The 20,512-nt window shown below is 39.0% G+C and overlaps 1 protein-coding gene across 24 annotated transcripts in view; it reads left to right on the plus strand.

Moving 5' to 3' along the window:
- The window catches only part of LOC116243621 (plasmanylethanolamine desaturase 1-like), a 161,151-nt gene that overhangs the window by 53,279 nt on the left and 87,360 nt on the right, over positions 1–20,512 (plus strand). For 21 of the 24 annotated variants that reach the window (XR_016470904.1, XR_016470903.1, XR_016470897.1 and 18 more), the window contains 2 exons: positions 15,459–15,722; positions 17,050–18,643. Coding sequence is in view for 2 of the 24 variants with exons in the window: in XM_090149958.1 (XP_090006084.1) it covers positions 15,459–15,560 (102 nt within the window). In the remaining 22 variants the exon portion in view is untranslated. Of the gene's footprint in view, positions 1–13,820; positions 14,239–15,458; positions 15,723–17,049; positions 18,644–18,973; positions 19,047–20,512 lie in introns of those variants that run through there. The other 3 variants (XM_090149959.1, XR_016470914.1, XR_004170024.2) reach the window with 3 other exon arrangements.

The following is a 20,512-nucleotide window of genomic DNA, read 5'->3' on the forward strand; positions in this document are numbered from 1 at the left end:
TTTGGAGCATACAACATAAAATATAATTGGTAACCTTGATTGCTTTTAAGATGCATTGATTCCTAAAGTTGTTATTTGCTAGGGCTTCCATCTTTGTTACTGTATTTGGATGGATACACACAGCATATGCAACTTTCTGAATACATGCAGGGAGAAAGAAAGCATTAGATTTTTTTTTTTTTTAATTATTTTTAATGTGAAGGTGAACATCTACCTCCTGTGCTCACGGCTCCTTAGCCAATTCAGTTGTGTTAATATTGCTCTGAGACAGGTCCAGGGATATAAAGACAGGTATATGCAAGGAAACACACCAAAATGTCCTGCGAAAATGTTCTATTTTTTTGGTTGACTTTTTCAAATGCAGCTGTTACTAAATGGCTTCATATTAATTCCTCAGAAACGTTTCTTGAGTTGTATGCTCTAATCACACACAGTCATTCTTTAACAAAAATAAATTCAAGTTGATGGCTGCCTGTGGCATGCTCAGCACTATTTGGAGGAAAAGGTAGCCTATTAATTTGCCTGGTTTTAATTATTGTAATTACATTTTTATATTATTTTAATGAGAAGTCAGATCACTAACAAATCCCTAACACCTTGTATGTTTTACTAGCTAAGTGGAAAGAAGAAGAGGGGTGAGGAGAAACGGAAGCATTTTGTCAGCATTTTCTAATAAAGTAAAATAAAAAATGATGATTTATCTCTAACAAATGACCCTTATTAGGAGGCAAAAATATCATACAGAGGCTCTTACTTAGATTACACTCCCCAGTGACACCACAGTTGAAAGTAACATTTTTCAGCAATCTGGAAAGTGCTTTTGCTGCATCTCACCTATTGTCCAAGAGCACAGGGTGGAAGCAAAGCCTGGGCAACAGCATTAAGCCAGACTTCTCATTCTGTGTCAGTGTGGGAGCAGGAAGCACCACTGAGTAGTTCAGGTTGCTGCTGCATCTTTTTGGAGTTCAGAAGTTGAACAGGAGTTAAGATAGTGGTTGATACAGGATGTTTCTGTTTTAATCTTTAAAGAATTCCTGCTCTAATACTTCTGAATTTAGTCCCAAAGTTCAAGTTATCAGTTAACTGTAAAGTTAACTGCATGGTGTGCTTCATGCAGTTTGACATCAGTCTTAAAGATTTTCTCAGATTTATAATACGAATCAGTAGGGATACTTAGTAATACATCTGATAGTTGCAATAATTTCTCATTATCATTTATCATCGTTTTTGCAATGTGGTGGCTGAATGGCTGCAACCCCATATAGCTGTTGCCATTAAAAGATCATTTGCCTTCAACAGCACATGGTGCTGTGTAGGTTGCTTCCCAGGCTAGCTCCAAAAGCTAAATGCTGTTGCTCATGTGACATTGTCTGCTCACTGCTGGGAGCTGGTGAGTTGTTAATGACACCCATTATACCTATTTTCTCCATAAATCTTGTATAAATTTTCTTTTTACAGCAACAATAGTCTAACCTGCATCTCAGTATTTCTTCAGGTTTAAGTGAGAAGTAGCGTTTGGTAGAATTTGTTTTCATTGGTAACACTTTCAGAGAAGATCTTCCAGCTGTTGTCAGTTGAAAGAGCAGAGTTGTTCCATGACTAGGAAGCTAAGGAGATGACAACTTCTCTCCCATTTCTGATAACTCTTGCAAGAAAGGAAACATTGCTGTAACAACTTCTTTGGGTAAGACACTATTATCTCTGTTATAACTGTTTTATTCTGCTACCTGCCTTTGAGACATTTGTCATTTGGAATTTGTAGTTGAAACGTACGATGTAGAGGAGTAGTTTCTATTGACAGGAGTAAAGTCACTGGAGTACTTTTACTGGGAGTAGGGTGGGGTGATAGGGAACAGGACTCTTAATGTGCTTCTCTCTCAGTGGTACTGTTTTGTCTTTTACTTCTATATTGTCTAAATCGCTTGAAATTTGTAACTATTTATTTAGTCTCATAATCCTCCTGTGAGTAATTGAGTATCCCCATTTCACAGATAAGGTACTAATTGATTTCCTCACATTACGCAAGGAATTTGGCAGAGCAGAGAGTAGAACACATGTCTCCAGAGCCCAAAGATTCCCTCAGTAGTTACTGGGCTGTATTCATTTTCTGTGTCTCTCCCGTTTTTCCCCATTTTGTTCCTCTCCTTACCCCCAACTTTCCTCCCCAATCCATTTTTGAGAAGTGTACCCTGCATTGTAGAGGGTAGAAATAGATTGCCTTTGACTATAAATGTCAATCTAGAAATGTGTCTTAAGAAGTAAAACTGCAGTCTGTAAACTCAGAGGATACTGCTGCTTTAAGGCCTCCTTGAAGGGATGGGTAGCAATGGCTGTCAAAGGGCAGTGACATAGTTCTACATCAACTGGCATCACTTGATGGTCTCTGGATCCCTGCCATTAGCAAGCAGAATTGCATAATAATAAAGATTTCAAAGACCTCTAAAAATGGGTCAGTGTTTTTCACCTTAAAATGCTTCCTTGTTTTCTTGCTGTCATTTTTCAGAGTAATTGTTTAGGATAGATGCACATTCAGTGATTGATATTTGAAAACATAAAACTGTCATTTCTTTAGAGCTGAATTACATGTTGTTCCTTGTGTACTGAAAAGCTCTGGGATTTACTAAGTATAAATGTTAATATTCATCAATCATAGCATGTTCTGATAGATACCAAAACTAGAGATATTTTCCCCCTACTTAGATTTTAAAATTCAGACGTGCTACTACCATAATTTCCTGTTTACTGTGTTTTATAAGAAAACAATTGTTGCTACAGAAGTAATTCACAATGAAAATTAGTTTTACCACCCAGAACCTCATAGATGACATTTTAAAAAGTAAATTATGCAAGAAAGCTTAGTTATATGAATAGTTTTATTAGTTTTAGTGGGACTTCTTGCCTGAGGTAAGGTTTGCAAATAAAGCTTATGAATCATAACATTAGTAGAAGGAAAAATCACTTCTTTTTTTTATATACAGAACTTCTGTATAATTTTTCTTTCTGAATTTCCTGATTTGGCTAGTGTTAGGAGAAATATTTTGGACAGATTTTCCCATTAACTTCAAGCGTATGCAGATAACAAGTGAATTGTTACACATTTTCAACTTATTTGCGTTGCCTTGCCTTATACTTTGGTTAGCATGACAAATGTGTGCTTCATTTCATTCTCCAATTTGGACTATGTAATTTTTAAAGATGTAATGTTTCCTAGTATTTTAGTAGAATTCATTATTTTGGAGTTATAAAACATGTATGTTCTTTTCCTAAGAGGCCAAAATGGCTACAGGTCTTTCAAGTTAAGTACCATACATAATGAGATAATTTTATGAATGCATCTTATTTACCCAGAAGTGATTCCAGTCTCTTGACGACACACAAATAAGGCAGATGATTTTTTCAGTATGTGTTTACAAAGCTGCCTAGCCTTTCAGTTCAATACATAGTGTGGCAACTTACACAAATATATGCTTTAGTGCATTTAAGTGGTAACTTGCAGCAACTGGCTGAGTAACATTTACTGGAGCTGATGATACTGTGTGTATTCAGTTATAGACTTAGAAAACAGTTTTAAACCCCTTCAACCCTGTGTCTCAACAATTTTTGCATAGCAGCAGTATTTATTTGGGGGACACAGTAGCACAAAATCACCATTTAAAACTAATAGATTTCTGTATATGAAGCATGAGCAGATTTATGTTTAACAAGGACTGAGCCTTCAGCAGCTGAACATTTCAGGTCTGTCTGCTTTTAGCTTTTGTACATTTGTGTCATTCAGAAAGGCTCTTTTATTATTATTTTGTTTTGTTTCCTGAGGTGCTGAGCACCACACGTGAAGTGGTACATTGTGCTTTGAGATTTTTATGCAGCTTTTTGCTCAAAGGCGTGGCAGTTTTGGGGTTGAAGCAAGCAAGATGCATGTTCCCAGCAAGATGGCATACGTAAAGCACAAACTGTTGAATGAGAAGGTGTAGAGAAGCTTGAAGAGAGAATTTGTTACAAAGTGAAAGCATTTCCTGTCCTCTATTGCACTGTCAGTTTAAGGAGGAATGTGGTTTATTGGTTTATTTATGTGTTTACAGTGATCACTGATCACGTTCCAGGTGAAACAGTGATGTGGTTTGCTGCAACCTAATTTCCTATCTTCCTACCTGGCAGCATGTTAGCATGGTAAATGGCGATCTTGATGTAGGAGTGTTGGTCTCTTTTTACTTTGTTTATTTAGTTGTTTTGAATAAAGCATATACACTTTCGTGAAAACAACAATAAAATATTGCTGTTGCTTATAGGAGGCACATCAAATCCCTTTGCATGAAGTTCTTCCCTGTGATTGGAGCAAGGGCATGGGAGAAGATGCTAGGAATGTAAATATTCGACAGAGGAGGTGTCATGAAGTGCTGGGGCTTTTGCTGTGTTCTGTTCTTTCAAATATTACGTTATGACTCTGGTAAACTTGAAAGGATTTTCATGGAAGGTGGAGGAGGCTGATTTCTTGCTGTCCAGAGGAGAGGAGCTGATTTGTTCGGAAGTGGATGGCTCCCAGTGTACAAGAACAGCAGTGGTTCCTCAGAGATCACTGGATCAAAAAGCGTTTTCATTTTCTCTTGTTATTTGAACCCTTTGCACAGCAACTGATGCTGCTGCAAACATTATTTTTGCTGTGTTTTGCATATGTTCTCTGGATTGCTTTCTTGCTCTGCCACCATCCAAATTACAGTCAGTCAAGCCTCTTCAGGATCTTCGTTATCAGTCTCTATAGTACTTTCTCATTTTCAGTGCTTTTGCCTCTACTGGATGCAGATGACTCTGAATATCTGCAGGATTTGGTCTTTTTTTTTTTTTTTCTTCCTGTCCCTATTGCCCTATTAAGTGGATAAGAGAATTTGAAATTGGGATTTGATTGTAAACTGGCATGAAAAATAAGAAGGATAGTCTTTTCCCAAGGAACAAGGGAAGACATCCTTCAAAGAATGGAAGTGTCATTTTTTCTGCACGTGATGTGTCTTAGCAGTAGATAAGACTCACAGGGACTCATTCTGTTTAACTGGTACAGTGCACCAAATTTCTGTTCTCTACTGAACTAAGTGGATAAATGGAAGTCAAGTCACCACATGTACCAGCTAATATGTGGTTTGAGCTTTATTCACCCTTCAAAGAATGTGCAAAACCAGCCTTTGTATCAGTGCTCTAAGATAGAGAAAAATCCCAGTGCAGCAAAGTGCAGCCATGGAGAACCAGAATGCTATTCTCTGCTAGAAAAACAGACCCAATTTGATGAGTGCCTTTAATCTAAAATCACCTCATATTAATGGTCACGTGATTGCAGGAAGACCTGCGAATCAGCATGTAGATTGTGATAGCCCACACGGCATATGGCCATGGCTGCGCTGATGCTCGGCTTTGTGCTGTGCAGATTCCAAGAGGAGCTTGCAGGCTAGTGTCATCATGAATGCATCGGGTAAGGCGTGTGTGTGCATGTGGGCACGGAGCCCCAGTGCTGCTGGAAGGAGAACGGTTTTTCCTCCCACACTGAATTCAACCAGCACGGCTGAGGCCAGAGCTAAGAAGCATTCCCCAACCTTCCCTGTGCTCCTGCTTCCTTAGCTCCAGGCCATTGCTCCTTGTCCTGCTATCTTCTGAGACTGGAGAATTCCCTTCCTTCATTTATATTATTACCTTGAAGGTATTTATAGACTGTGATTGAGGCCCCCTGAGTCTTCTCTCTTTGAGACTATGTAAGTTTAGCTCCCACAGTCTCTCCTCGCACATCTTACCCTCTAATTCCTCTATTGCCTCTTTGTATTTCCTCTAATATTTTAAACACTCTTCCTAAACTCAGAGCACCTGAGCCAGCTGTAGTATATCACTAAGCAGGGCAATGCTATTAATGCCTGCTCAATATTCACTTTCCCTGCAATTCATCCAAGACCAATTTTAGCTTGAGCACTTGCACATAGCATTATTGTGTTCCCATTTTGTCATCTGCTACCAAATATTAAATCTTTCATTCTGCTTTTGTATGTTATGCCACCATGCTAGTGCTATTTGCTAGTTCTCACAGTTGTAGTTCATCCTTTATGCTTAAAGCATTTTTTACTTGTCTTGATTTGCTTTTTATACTGTTTCCTCTTAATTTGCAACCTGTCTACTTTAGTTGCCAATACTTTAAGTCATCTTGTGCCTAAATGTGGGACAATCGTTATGTCTACTATGTCCACAGATGTTGAAAGAAAACATTACAGCACCCCTCAAATATATGTCACTTCTCAGAAGTGAATGCCACTTTTATCACAGCTGCGGGTGGGGTCTAAGAATTAGAAATACATCCTTGTCACCAAGAATTCACCTGTCCAACTGCTGTTTTGTCTACTGGTTTGGAAAGTTGAGGAGCTGGTATGAATATTGTTATGACTTGACAATATAGGCTAAAGAGAAGAATTATTCACTACTTACTTCAATCTTCTAGGTCCTTTATGACAGAAATTGAATGTTCAAGGTAAAGACTTGATTTTCCAAGATACTGCTAGGTCTTATATCCTTTATTCCACTGACAAGTTAAAAAATATAATAGTGATATTGTGCACACTCAACACCATGGATCAGGCCCAGTAGGCCTGACCTTGTAAGAGTAATGATGGTAGTGCTGGAGCAGGAGTTGTTTTATTGATATAAACGGTAGGTTTCCTTAAGGATGCAGCTACATTCAGTATTGCACTTGTAAATTAGTGAATTCAGTGCATGGGACAGAGCACTGTGTCTCTTGTGATGTATCTATAAGAAGCACCAGGACTTTTATTTAATTTTTACTAACAAATAAAAAAGAAAAAAAAGAAAAGTAAGGCTGACTTGGTGAGGAAAGCAATTGAATTGATGGTAAGTTATGAATAAAAGCCATCCTGTGATAACAGCATCTGTAGTGGATATTTTATTATATAAAATAGGTAGAAGACACCCTACTGACATATTAAGAACAAAACTCAGATCTTCAGAAATTGCAGGGCTAAAACTACATGAAAACTTGTAAGAAAATGATGAATTCGGACAGAACAGATCTGCCCTTCAGTATCGTTACATGTCCTGTAAAAGGCTGTCAGTGCACACACTCAAAAGCTCAGTCACTTGTTCTGCCTGGAGCAGGGAAATAGGGAGAGGACATGCATAAATTTGGTAACTGTCACGTTAGTGCTGTGGTGGCTTATGGTACCAGCTTTGTCACTTCTTCACCACTTCTGTGAATCTGATAAACTACAACAGTACTTAAGATGCTAATCAGTTGGCATAATAGCAAATTAAATCACTGAACTAAAGAAAATATACTTTCACTATGCTTTTTTCACCTTACTATTTGTCTGTCAGCATGAGATCATTATCTCCTGGCAAGGTTCTGTTCCATTGACTTCTCTCTTAATTATATTAAAATGAAAGACAGAAGAAAAAACGAATGTTTTGCTGTTTAGGAAGCACTTCTAAAAATATCATTTAGATTTAAAGAACTGTCAATAAAGCAGAGGAGAGTTGTTCTTCAGATAAGTCCAATTGCTGTAGTTAAGAAAATGAATCAATGGATCGCTGAAGAAAGCAATTCTGTCCCAGCTTAAACTAAGATACCTATCTTAATCTGGTTCATAAATCAATCCTCATAAGAAGTGACATGAGTACTTTAATTTCTCGTACCTAAACCTTCTCTTTTGTTTGAATGCTGCAGGAAGCTGAAAATATTGGGCAGGGCTCACTGGAGTGGCTCTGCTGAGTTTCACTAGAACTGCTCTGAGACCAGATGTAATATGTTGGCCTGTTAGTGCACTTCAATGGATGGTACTTTCCAAAGTGACTGTTGAGAAAAGTGTCTTAAGTTAGACAACTAGCATTTTGCAACTACATGGGACAGTCATACTTTTGTGAGAAAACTAAAGATTTGTCTATGTTTGCATTAACTGAAGATATAACTAGTGCCATATCTATGACTAAGACTGTCCTAAATGTTATGACTAGTTAGATCTCTTTGGATTTTCTGTACATGAGAAATTCAGTCTTTTTCTTCCTGTATCTAGCAATTTGTAGAGATGTTGAAAAGATAGAAGACCTACTTTTTTTTTCAAGCATAGCTGGTTTGGCTTGCTGTTGTTGAAGGTTTTACGTGTCTTAGCAGTGTTACTGTCCAGCTTGTCTCTAACACCCCTGATAACAGTCTTCAAACTCGTGTCAGCCATGTTTCATGAGGGTGAGAAGAGACAGATTGCTAATTTAGGGTAACATCGTTTCCCTATATTTATTATTAAAGTTAAGTTCTATGAAAGTGTTTACTAATGGTTCATCTTAGGTAGCTGGTAGGATGGTAGATACAGGCACAGAACATGGAAAAAATTGACTGTTGTTAGCTGCACTGTGCCACGGAGTGATGCCCTGGCAATAAGAGAGAAAGCACTAAATGGGCAGTGGCTCCATTAGCAGGGCAAAGCTAGCTTGTTTCAGCTGCATCTGTAGCTGTGTTCAGATGATGAGAGGCATTAAATAGATCACAACTGTAAAACTGTTTATTATACACACACATTTTGAACAAGAGACTGATTTAAAGGCTGCATTTTTGCTCTGCATTCAGTGCATTTACTGTGGATTATGAACCTTTTTTCAAGAAGCATTAATATTGCTTTTTCTGCTTTGTGGCTTTTTTGGAAACAAATTTCTCACTTCATGTTTATACAACCAGATAAACGTATTAGTTGCTTATCTGTAGCAGAATCGCTGGAAAACAGCATCTTGGTGGATGAATGTCTCTGCTTCCATGTGGCACAAAACAAATTTGCTTCCTTGCTGTTTAGAAAATAGCCCATGGCTGTTGACTATGATCAAGATTTCATTTTCAGTATTTTTAGGACCCTGTTTTCAGAGATGTTTTAAAAATTGCACAATTGAGCCATGATGTATATGTTTAGGATGATTTATATTTAATCTGTTCATGTTGACAGCATACTACAAGTGGTAGGCATTGAAGGCCTCTTACAAATATGATTGGGACCAAAGGTACAGCAGAGGCATTTTTTATGTCAGAGCTGAGTTCCAGTGACTAGAGGAGAAAAAATTCCTAAACTTTCAAAAAAATGCGTGGAAAAAATGTGTGAGTGTATTCCTTCCTTCAGAAAAACAGAATTTGCAACTTTTCACCTCCATTCAGTCACGCTCTTCTCTGCACGTGTTCCTTGTTACAGAGCTTTAATGTACATCTGTGTCATCATCCTCAAGTGCTGCAATAGATATTAATGTAAGTAACAAGGGGAAGACATATTAAGATCCTATGAAAAAGATAGGGGCAGCCAAAATCCACAGCCAGAACTTTGGTCCCTGAATACTGTCCTGTAGCCCTGAGTTCAGAGTTGCACAATCAGTGCTGCATGGTTCTGGGAGAGGATAGCTATTAAAGTTTGCAAGGGGAAGGCAGGCATCTTGCTGGTGTTCAGATTCTGTAGCTATTTGTAGTGAGGAACAAATGTGATTGTTTACAGAAATCCATTGATTTAAACCAATACATCTTTTGACAAAGCAGAAAAATATCCTGCAACTGTCTCTCAGAAGGTGGAGTGTTAGGAATAAAATACTCATGCAAAAGTCTAGATTCACTAATCTGGGTCTCCCAAGGACTTCAGGTCATCTAATAACTTGAAGCAACAGAGTGGCTCAAAGGAAAGTACTTCCACTGGGATGTAGGTACCAATAGCAATAGACCTTCAGAGCTGTTGGATGAGCAAAGAACTAACTTGGCTTGGCAATAGACCTAACTTAGCTGTTGGATTCATTATGCTGAGAGCAGCTTTATGGAGGAGACTTGTGGCTTTTTATGGTTATAATATATTCTAGATATCAGATCCTGGAGACTAAATAGTGTCTTTAAGATCTCATTTAACAGTATTATTAAAGGAAGGCAGTAGCATTACAATATTCCATAGTATACATTCTTCTTAGCACTTTACAAAAGGACCTGGGAGTGAATCTGTTCAGTTTTGGCTGAGGTGACCTTTACATACTAGACAGGATAAAGCCTAGGAAAACACACCATAAACAAGCTTCAGTAGGAGTGTTTTTCTCCATGTTTGTATTCTGATTTAAAATAAAACCTTCTGTAAAAGCCACATTTGGGAAAACACAAAAATGCAGCTAGCCATGTTATTGACAGTTTGCTGCCAGGATTACAAATCAAAGACTTGGCACCTTAATTTTTCCTTTTAATTTATAATTATAGCCTGCTTGAATCACGTGTGTCTAATGGGCAACACACAACCTTATTCTGGAGGGAAATAACCTTTTGCTTTCAGTCAGTGAAGTGCAGTGTGTTTGGCCCAGAGGCTGGACACAGGCAGGGTGCTTGGGGAGCTGGGACTAAACAGCCTGTGTTGAGTCTGGCTTCCCACCAGAGCTGTGTTGTGTGACAAAAGGGAATCTTCACTTTCCTGAGCTCCCCCTGGCTTGAGATTTTGATGCTTTTTGGAGTGGAAAGGACAGAGACAGGCCAGGTCAGACTGAGTAAAGCTGTGCGTCTTGGGAGATCATGGACTCCAAATTCTGGGGAGTTGAGATTGGAAGAAGACAACAATGTGGAGTCCTCTTAAGCTGCCTTACTCATGCATAAAGTTTTGCTACTGCAAGTGGTAAATACAAAATATGTTATTTTGTTCCTCAGGCTTTAGGAGGGGAAAATAACTTTTATCTGTGCTGCTGGAAAACCCTGAGCTGCCCATGACACACTACCTTCTCAGCTAATAGGTGGAAACTAAAGAGCTTTCTCTTCTAAATGATGCCCCTAGAGATCTGTATGCTTCTGAAAACGTAGTTAGAGTTGAATGTCCACCAGTAAAAACTGATTTTCAGAATCTGTAAGTGGCATGATGCTAGAGTAAACCTTTAGTCTTGCCACAATTCTTATATAAGACCTCAGCTGTTTGAACAACTACAAGAATGTGTCCAGATTAAGGTATCAATATATAACCTTCTCTCTTGCCTTTGTCCTTCAACCTTCTCTCCCTCAACATGGCATTTTATTTTCTTAAGAGGAATAAGCAGAAGCAACTGAAATATTGCTTCATGTACCTTGCTACAAATATAATAGTAGCCTATGATTTAATTTAGGAAAATTAGAAGGCTCTTTCTGACCCAGCAAAATTAGAAATTGGAGACTATTTATCACTTGCAAACACAGATCTCAGTCACAACCGTGCAAACTTCTTCATATTGGCCTCTAGTGTGATAGTAGTGTCAATTGGGAGTAAGAGAATTCATTTTGCAGACCCTGCTTCACAGCAAAGATTACCTATTGTGCTTAATTGCATTCACTGGTTAGGAGGATATGGTATGGCTAGGGACAGTGTTGAAGCTGCTACACTTGTGCTCCCAGGGAAGGGATGCAGGTTGCTTTCAGTCTGAAGAAGTGGCACTTACAGTTCTTGTGGAAAGCGAGAACAAATACAGCCCTCCTGCAGATGCACTGACTTGAAGCCAAAGACTTGGAATTGTCAGGTGACGCTAATGCATACTGCCAAACAACTATAGACATTTGACACACTGCATTATAATACATTTATAAACACATGCACTACGTTGTGATTTGCTCATTATTAAAAAAGAATCTAGGAAAATGTTTATCAACGTATTTTTGTTTATAAGTGAGCTTGAATTTATTAATATAGAAATTAGTGTGCATTATTACCACTACTAAATTCTGAATTAAAGAGCTGCCTTTTCACTGAAAATTCAATATAGCCACTGAGTTTTGTACTTGTGATTAATGACATGTATTGTATAATTACAAAGTATTACATTATTGCACAATATATTTTGTTGGTAGACATATGCATTTTTCTGATTTGCAGATATAATTAATTTATCTTTCAAAAATTCAGCAACAGAAGTCTTTGAATCTGCCACCTTTGCTATGTAGTGACACAGTGCACTGGAATCCAGCTGCTGGCACTATAACAAATTATTTTACTTAATAACATTTTATACTCTTTTTCTGTGAATTTCAAAGATTTACTTTACAGTTTTCAGGCCTGGAGGCTGCTGTCATTCAGGAAAAATACCTGAATCTGTTAAATTTCTTGGAATGTTTCAATATGGGTGATGATATTTCCAAGAACCTGAACTTGCTCTTATTTTGATTCAGAGAAGATTTGAGTGATTAGAGCCCTTTTATGCACAGCCTGATGCAAAAAATTAAACCTTTTACTGCATTGATTCAGCAGCAGTTTTGTGATGGAATAAACAAAGGATTGCATCTTTAAGATGGTGAAGAATACTGTTTCTGTGGTTTGCATGTTGTAATGATGCTTTGACTTTCTTGAAGTGTAGCTCTTCAGAACACCTTGAACTTTGGGTGATGCAGATAAAGTTTGTAACTTGAGTGTTGTAAGGCTGACTCTTGCCACTCCAGTCTGACATGAACTGTCATTGGTTTTGCACTTCTGTTTTGATTAATGAAAAATGTTTGCCAACTTTTTCACTGCAACTCCACAAATGACTGGAGTAGTAATTAGGCTGAGGTTGGATTCCGTTCTCTGACTTATAGCATTGCCTCACAGAGAAGGCAGCAGGGGAATTATTTACCTTTTAATTGTAGTTCTCTGAAGGTGGTAGTCTCTATGGATTGATGCTCAGGGGGTCTCAGCTGTTGTGACCTTGGGTACTGAATGACTAGATTAAATGGTAAAGTTTAGAACTGGTCATAATGAGTTAGTACAGAAAAGATGCCTTGAGGGGTCTATATGGCATATCATAGCCCCTTACTCCCAAATCCTTTTCAGACTAATTATAATAATTAGAACTTAAATAGGAATAAAACCCCAGCTCTCAGGGGGAGGTGGGAGGATGAGTGTGGCTCATAATAGCGGACACCATATTCAGAGAACTCAATTATAAGCAAGTAATTTCCTTCTCTCCAAAAGGTAATTGGCCTCTTCCACTTCTCTGTTCTCACAGATGATGGGGGAGAATTGTGTGAAGAAGGTGCTCTTCTGCCAATAGGAGTAGGGGTTGCTGGATAATGTGTGGAAATGAAAACCAGCGGTGGTCTTAATCTTATCCTGGACTAGAAAGGAAATATCCTGAACAGTATGAAATGCCTGGTACAATATATGTGGGGAGGGGGTAAGGGGGAAGTAGGTGGTTGCATGGAAAGTATGTTGTCTTTATTGCCCTGACACAGAAAAGGAGAGCTTCTTGAAGCTTGTTGCTGTATCTCAGTATCCTGTTATTGAGACCATCTCAGGAATAAGTGTTATAATTTGGCTGTAACCATTCCTCTGGGATGGCCAGTAATGGCCACATTGTTTAAGTGTGGCCTGTGTTTGACCCTTTCTAAAATAGGGAAATTATTTTACTGGGATTGTTAGCAGTAAGCCTCTTCTGTATTGTTTGGAGAGCAAAACAGCTGAAAAATCTGTGATTTAGGTTATCAAATTGTTCAGTGTCTTGCAGAGGACGGGCTAATGGGTTGATATCTTGATGTTATTCTGGAAACTCTGCGATTTGCTTGCAGTTGGCAAAATGCAAAAAGTTCTGGGACAGAAACATGTTTTAAAAGATTTTTAGACTTGCTGGTTTCATCTGACAGTAGTCTGAGCACAGATAGCAGTTGCTTACAAAAACAAATGTTTTTATATAATTATATCATAATTTTTTGCAGTTAGGGAAAAACAAAACAAAAATCAGCTTGATGATCAAAGATGTCTTTGGATAATAACAGACTGTCTTCGCAGTCTATAGTTTTGATACTCCCAAGAGCAGAGACCATATGGATTCCCAAACATTGATATTTTCAGGGACTCTTGGATGGAGAAGCAGTCCTTTCCTACCAGCCACCCCCAAATCACAAAGTTAATGTTGAGGTTTATTTCTCGCTGCTGTGGCATTTAAGAACATATCTTAAAGTGTGATTACTACAGGAACTCCTTGTCTGGAAGATAGAACTTGTGATTGTTCTCAGCTTCCCAATAATAGATAAAGAACTGCACAATGCTTTGTAACTGCAATAAACTCCTTGTTGCTTCTTACATCTAATATTGGCAAACTTTTACCTAGCAAATCTCCAAATAGTAGTTTTAACCTCATAGCATTCAGCATCTGTAAAAACTGCAGTTACCATGGTAACAAGTTGTTACCTGAGTGACCGTGCTCTTATGATGTCATCAGAAAACAGCCTGTTCCAAGGAATACCTTGAACTCCATATATAAAAGTGCTGCCCTCGCTGTGGTTCAGTATGGAAACAATTAGAAACTCATATTTTTATGTCGTTATGAAATACCTCTTCTCAATCTGTTGGCACATCTTGACATCCACAGTGGAATTTTTAAATAAAATAAGAGAATTATTTTGACCTTGTTGAAAGAGAGTTATGTAAAACGTGTATCTGGCAGTGAGTGTTTGTTACATTAACTGTAATCATTTCATGCCTATCTGCTGTAGACTGGCTGTTGTTTAACTATAATGTGTTATTTTACATTGCAAGATTCATATGAGTTTCTGATCTCCACTCCTTAAAGAACCACCGTTTAAAATCTTAATGCTGATTTATTCCTCTCCACTCTTGGTACTTGACAAAGAATGTTCTTTCCTTGACATATATTTCTATATAGAAATAAAGAGTACTTTACAAATTTTACTTTTTTACTAACCCAGATTTGTACATGAAAAATACCAGATGAAGATGGAGAATATAAGTTGGCACATGCTGGTTTGGGAGCAGAAGCAGGGAAGTTGCTACTGGTCCTGTACCAAATGTAGGGTTTTTGCATGTCCTTGTCTAAGAAATGTTCAGTAGAAAGAGAAGCATGTGGCCACTCTTCTGGCTTTTTCTAGTTGTGTTGCCAGACATCCAGGAACTTGCGCACACACACACCAGCAGTGTGACCAAGCTTCTCTCATGTGGTCTGTGAGAGTGTTGGCTGAGACTATTGCTTGCAATCCTAGTGCTATGTGTGATAATCAGTCAGGCATGTAATGGCACAGCTACCTCTTGTACCATGAAGTGCGTGCTCTGCCACTGACCTTGCAGGTCAGGCTGTTGAGGTGCAGGACAGAGCTTTGAAGGGATCCAGCGCCTCACGTCTGGGCTGAGGAGCAGAATGCAAAACTGCCATGTCTTGGTCTTTTGTTGCAGGGAAAAGTTTGCACTATCTATCTATCTTTCACTTCAAGACAAATGAAATATTTTGCTAAATCTTTTGTATATGTTGTCAGAGTCTTCCACCCTTATAAAATGAAAAGAATTGTTTCCTACAGTTAAAGATTGGTGTTTAGAAATATAGCTAGCCCTCCTAGTGCTGGGAATGAAATATAAAAATATTCTTCTTTCATCCAGAAGAAAAAATTATAATTGGCCCCATCTGCTTTTTATAGTAGCATTTATTACCTATTGACTTTTTATTTAATTTTATTCCCTTGGAAAAGCAAATCATTTATATTTTGTTTCATGTAGGATGCTTTGGACTCGATCTATCTAGCAGCAGAAAGAGCTGGAGAATGGAGCAACAACTGTATTATTGAAGAGCTCCATAGCCACAGACTGGGAAAAGCATGATCGGATGTGATTTTCAGAACAGATGCCCAAGCAGAGTTGGCAGTTAATTAAAAGCACTATGTACTTAATGATTAACTAATCACAGCATGATGGCATTCAACGGAGATGCAAGAAACTTCTCTGCTGGATTCAAGAGAGAAACTCCTAATGTCTGCCTTCAGGGTACCGTACTTACAGTCGTTTGCTTTTGCGTTACCAGCAGAGACAACACGAGCAGTTAGTCTGGCAAATTTCATTAAGCATTGCTTAGTTAGAACTTTAAAAGCAGGAAAGATGAGCTTAGTCAATACTTTAACAGATGTAAATACTGCACAGTTTGTCTTTAGCAATAGTATTCTGCAACCATACTATCAAACAAAATAATTGTGAAGCACTAGAAACATTTAATCATGTTTTGTGAGGGAGTTATCTTAAGAAATATTTCCATTTTACCAATGAGTAAATGATGGGACAGAGAGCTTACCTGACATAAAAAACATGTATGTAAATAACAGTCTAGAAAGCTCTGGATTTTCACAAGAGCTGATATTTCTTTCCTTTGCTAGAGAATTATAGAATCATTCTTGCAGTAAAACACCTATTCATTTCAACGTTACTTTTTTACTCACTTTCTTCAGTATTTTTTATTGTTTATAATCTACTAAAATATTATTTATTTTGCACAGAAAGTGCTTTTTTTTTTACCTGAACTTATGTACAGCACCCAACACCATGAGATTCTGTGGTGTGACAAACAAAACAATTGCAATATTGCGTTTCTACATTTCATAGGCTGTGTTTATAGAAAAACCAGCTACGTGCAAAATGTGGCGCAAAAAGCAGTTGCTGAGGCACTTTCAGCCAAATCAGAAAGCAAATTTCTGGGAAATCTCTGGATGATTGCATGAAGCACAATTCTGCTCCATAGCATGGATGCAATCCAGAAAATTAGAGATAGAAAGGAGAATGACTGTGAATTTTTAAAGAAAATATAACAGTTTGAATACAATGATGATATTGAAGAGAGCATTTTAAAATTATTTTTTGAGATTGCCAAAGGTAACTGTTCAAGTGTGGACAAGTTTGGCAAAATCAGATGCTTTTTGCAGTAGTAAAGTACTCTGCTTAGCTTTCAGGATGTCTAGGTACTATTCCTGACTCTTGCATTGCTGCAAGTGCAGGGTACTGAATCTGGCTCTCTTTGCTTCTCACATCCTAGGTTAACAGTGATTAAACACGTAGACAATACACGAGAGATCCTTGGCTAGAGCAGGCTATCACACTTGACACCAGACCAGATGGGCTTATTTCATTCATACAGTTAGAATTTGTTTTTCTCCCTTACTTTCAGGTATGCTTCAGTGGAGGGGGGGGAAAAAAAAAGTGATTGTTACCTCCTTTTTCTCCATTGCCACAACTATTTGGTCTGTACATGCTGTATTTCACTGTGGTATTAGCTCTTCCCTAAGCAAAGCTTTTGGAAACATCAAAATCAGCTTTTCTTTTTCAGGAAGTAGATGGAACAACAGGACTGGGCAGCATCTCTGTGGTAGCAGCAGCTGTTCAGCACGCTTTCCCATTGAGACAGGTCTTTGCCCCCTCATCACCCTAATAACCACCTTCTGCTCACTCTGCACTCTCTCCAGTCTTCTTGCACTAACTTCCCAGTCCTCAGCAGAACAAACGAGCAGTGAGCTGCTTGGCAAAGCACAGAAGATAAAGGTGTCAAGAAGAGATTCAAGTCTTTGGTGTCTGCTGGAAGCAAAGATGACTTCTGGATCCATGTGGCACTACTGCAGTTTTCTGGTGTCGCTGCAGACAAGAGGAGTTTGTCTGCCCTGTGGCTGCCAGCATGTAACTCAGCAGATCTGGGACCTTGTCCTAGGGATTTTCACATGGACAGTAAGGACAAGGCAGCCCAAGTAGTGTTCTTGGTCACTGTCCAGAAGCCTTAAAAAGTAAGGAACATGTAAAATCCCTTGATTTTCAGTTTCAGGTCACTCGTTGTTCTATGGAGAAACCTGTGCAAGGTCCACGAACTAATTACATTTACAGCGTACTCATCTCTACAATGAAGTTGATCTTTCAAGCAAGATAAACTAAGAAAATATGGTCATTCCTGCTGTTCTGTGAGGATGGAACTGTGTTAGGAAATTGACATTCTATGATTGATCCTGGGGCGTATGGATTCTTGAACTTCTGGGCTCCTTGACAGCCATTATTAGTTTGAATTCTAGCAGCTAGAATAAAAGTCCTGAATATTTACCTGCTGGGATGCAGATTGATGGTAGCTTGAAATAGGATTAGGGTAGTGAGCTGCCCTGGGCAGCTCTGTTGGAGTATTAACACATACATCTCAGGCAACCTCAATGTCTATTAGCAGAAGTGTATGGCAGGATGAGGTGAGGTGAGGGCAGCCACCTAGAGTCTGAATGAGAACTGAAGGCCACCTGGGAGCACCTGAAGCTCTCAGATCCCCAGCACCTCTCTCTGAAATAATGTATTTCCACAATGCAGTAGAGGTAGATAGGCTAGGAGCTCAGCTTCCATGTCAACTGAAGTGATCTTTTCTCTCCTAAAGTTTCTAGCCCCCAGCTGCCTCTGGTAAGAGGGGAGACCCCAGGGCTGCGAAGCCATCACAGAGCTTCCAATACTCAGAAGTGGGACTGCTGCTGGACCTTTGTGCGAATGCCTGAATCTATGTATTCTCTCACCTCTTTTCAAAAGGGGCACCATCCTGTTCCTGTGATTTTCTAGCTGTTTTTTATTGCTTTGCTGTGAGGAAAGATATAAGTCAATAAACTTGCCGATAGAGGTTGTTTGTTGAGAAAGCAGAATAACAGTTTTATTCAGTGGCTGACCAAGTTAGAGGCAAGAAGGAACACAAATGTTAGTACAAACTGATCTGACAGTAGATGCTTGCTGCTCTGAACAGTGCAGCAGAAGTGATGCTGAAGTGAATGTGCTTCATGCTTTCCACGTATAGAAGAATACAATGTCCTTGCTTTCAAGGTAGAAAAACAAGTGAAGGAGTGCAACGTGAGCAAAGCGTGAAGTGGCTCCTCTCCATGGTAACATGTTGAATAAGTAACATCTATTTGGTGGTAAGCCATATAGGATGCTCTTGAGCCCCACAGGAAAAAAAGCACCTTGAATAGTTCTGTGTGTGTACTCTGAGATAACCACCCAAGCACACAGTGATGAGACACTTTCAGACTGTGATTCAGAAAATGATGTTTGAGTTGTGGGGTGTTACTTGTTTCTGTAGGGGAACCGTACTATCATATCAGATATGCTTTTTTCTTTAAAAAAAAAAAAACAAAAAACAACAACTAGCTCATAAAATGAAGAATATTTTTTAAAAGTATCCGGGTAGCTCATCAAAAAGACCTTTAGCTTTAATGAAACATTCAGATGTTATCTTCGTATTTCAGTATATTGGGCCTAAAAGAAGCTGACTATTCCCATGTGATAGTAGTATGAGAATAATGGGAGAAGCCAAAAAAGGTGAATATTTATCTTGTTTCTGATTTCTATGTAGACTTATGTGTATGTATGTAGTAGATTGAGAATCTTTTGTCATGTGATGGGAGGATTGGCCCTTCCCTCATGGGAAGCTGGCGGAGAAGTGAGAAGGACGAGCTTGACTGAGATAAAATAATTTACTAGAAAAAGTAAAATAATGTGATATAATAGAAAAGGAATCAAGGATAATAAATCAAAGAAATGGGAAAGGAAATGTCTCCTAACTGTACTGCAAGGCTTGGTGGGTGGAGCCAAAAAGGGGCATCCTTCTGTCATTAACTCACTTTGTCTCTCCCTCCTTCAGAGGGCTGGAGCATCTCTCCTATGAGGAAAGGTTGAGGGAACTGGGATTGTTTTAGCTTGGAGAAGAGAAGGCTCCAGGGAGACCTGGTTGTGGCCTTCCAATACTTGAAGGGAACATATAAACAGGAGGGAGAATGGCTGTTTATGAGGGTGGATAGTGATAGGACAAAGGGGAATGGTTTTAAACTGAGACAGGGGAGGTTTAAGTTAGATATTAGGAGGAAGTTTTTCACCCAGAGGGTGGTGAGGCACTGGAACAGGTTGCCCAAGGAGGTTGTGGATGCCCCATCCCTGGAGGCATTCGAGGCCAGGCTGGATGTGGCTCTGGGCAGCCTGGTCTGCTGGTTGGCAACCCTGCACACAGCAGGGGAGTTGAAACTAGATGATCATTGTGGTCCTTTTCAACCCAGGCCATTCTATGACTCCTGGAAACCACTTAGGAAAGACTGGAGCATTCTGGGAACTATAGTTCCTGCAGTTTTTCTGCAGTTCTCCTTTAGCAGCTGTCTCATTTCCATCAGTTCTATGCATGATGTCATGATACGGAATACATATAGAAAACCATGACAACATACCTGTACAGTGTACAGTTATCTGTTCACTTATCTGTACACTGTACCAGTTACTCTGCACACTTCTGTATCTGTTAGGATTTTCCTCTGAATATTCAATCACTCCAGGACAAAGCCCTAGAAAATAGATGCCAAGAAACAGCAAGGCTAGACAGCATGATTTGTGGTAACTAAGGCACTAGGCCACTCTGTGTAAAGAGCCAGCACCATTCAGAAGAGCTAAGCAATCAAGCTCTGATATCTGCCGGTATAGCAATTGAGGACCATCAGAGAGGGAACCTAAGTACAGCCAACTTGTGATGGTGTTTTCTGACCCCTTCCCTTGGGTAACTACTTAACATTGTCCCTTCAAAAAGGAACAAACTAGGAGGAGAAAAGAATGGGGGAGAGAAAGCAGTAGTCCTGCTGATAGTTCGGTGTTTGTATGTGCATCCATTTGAGGGTGAGCACTCCTTTCTGTATCACTTCGTGAAACATAACAGCTGGTTCATGCTCTGTCAGAAGTATTAATGGAAAATCAATGATTGCCAAAAGGAGTAGGAAAAAAAACCACTAAAGCAGCAACAAAATGGT

This window comes from Phasianus colchicus, chromosome 13, assembly GCF_987193195.1.
Source record: "Phasianus colchicus chromosome 13, bPhaCol1.hap1.1, whole genome shotgun sequence".
NCBI lineage: Eukaryota > Metazoa > Chordata > Aves > Galliformes > Phasianidae > Phasianus > Phasianus colchicus.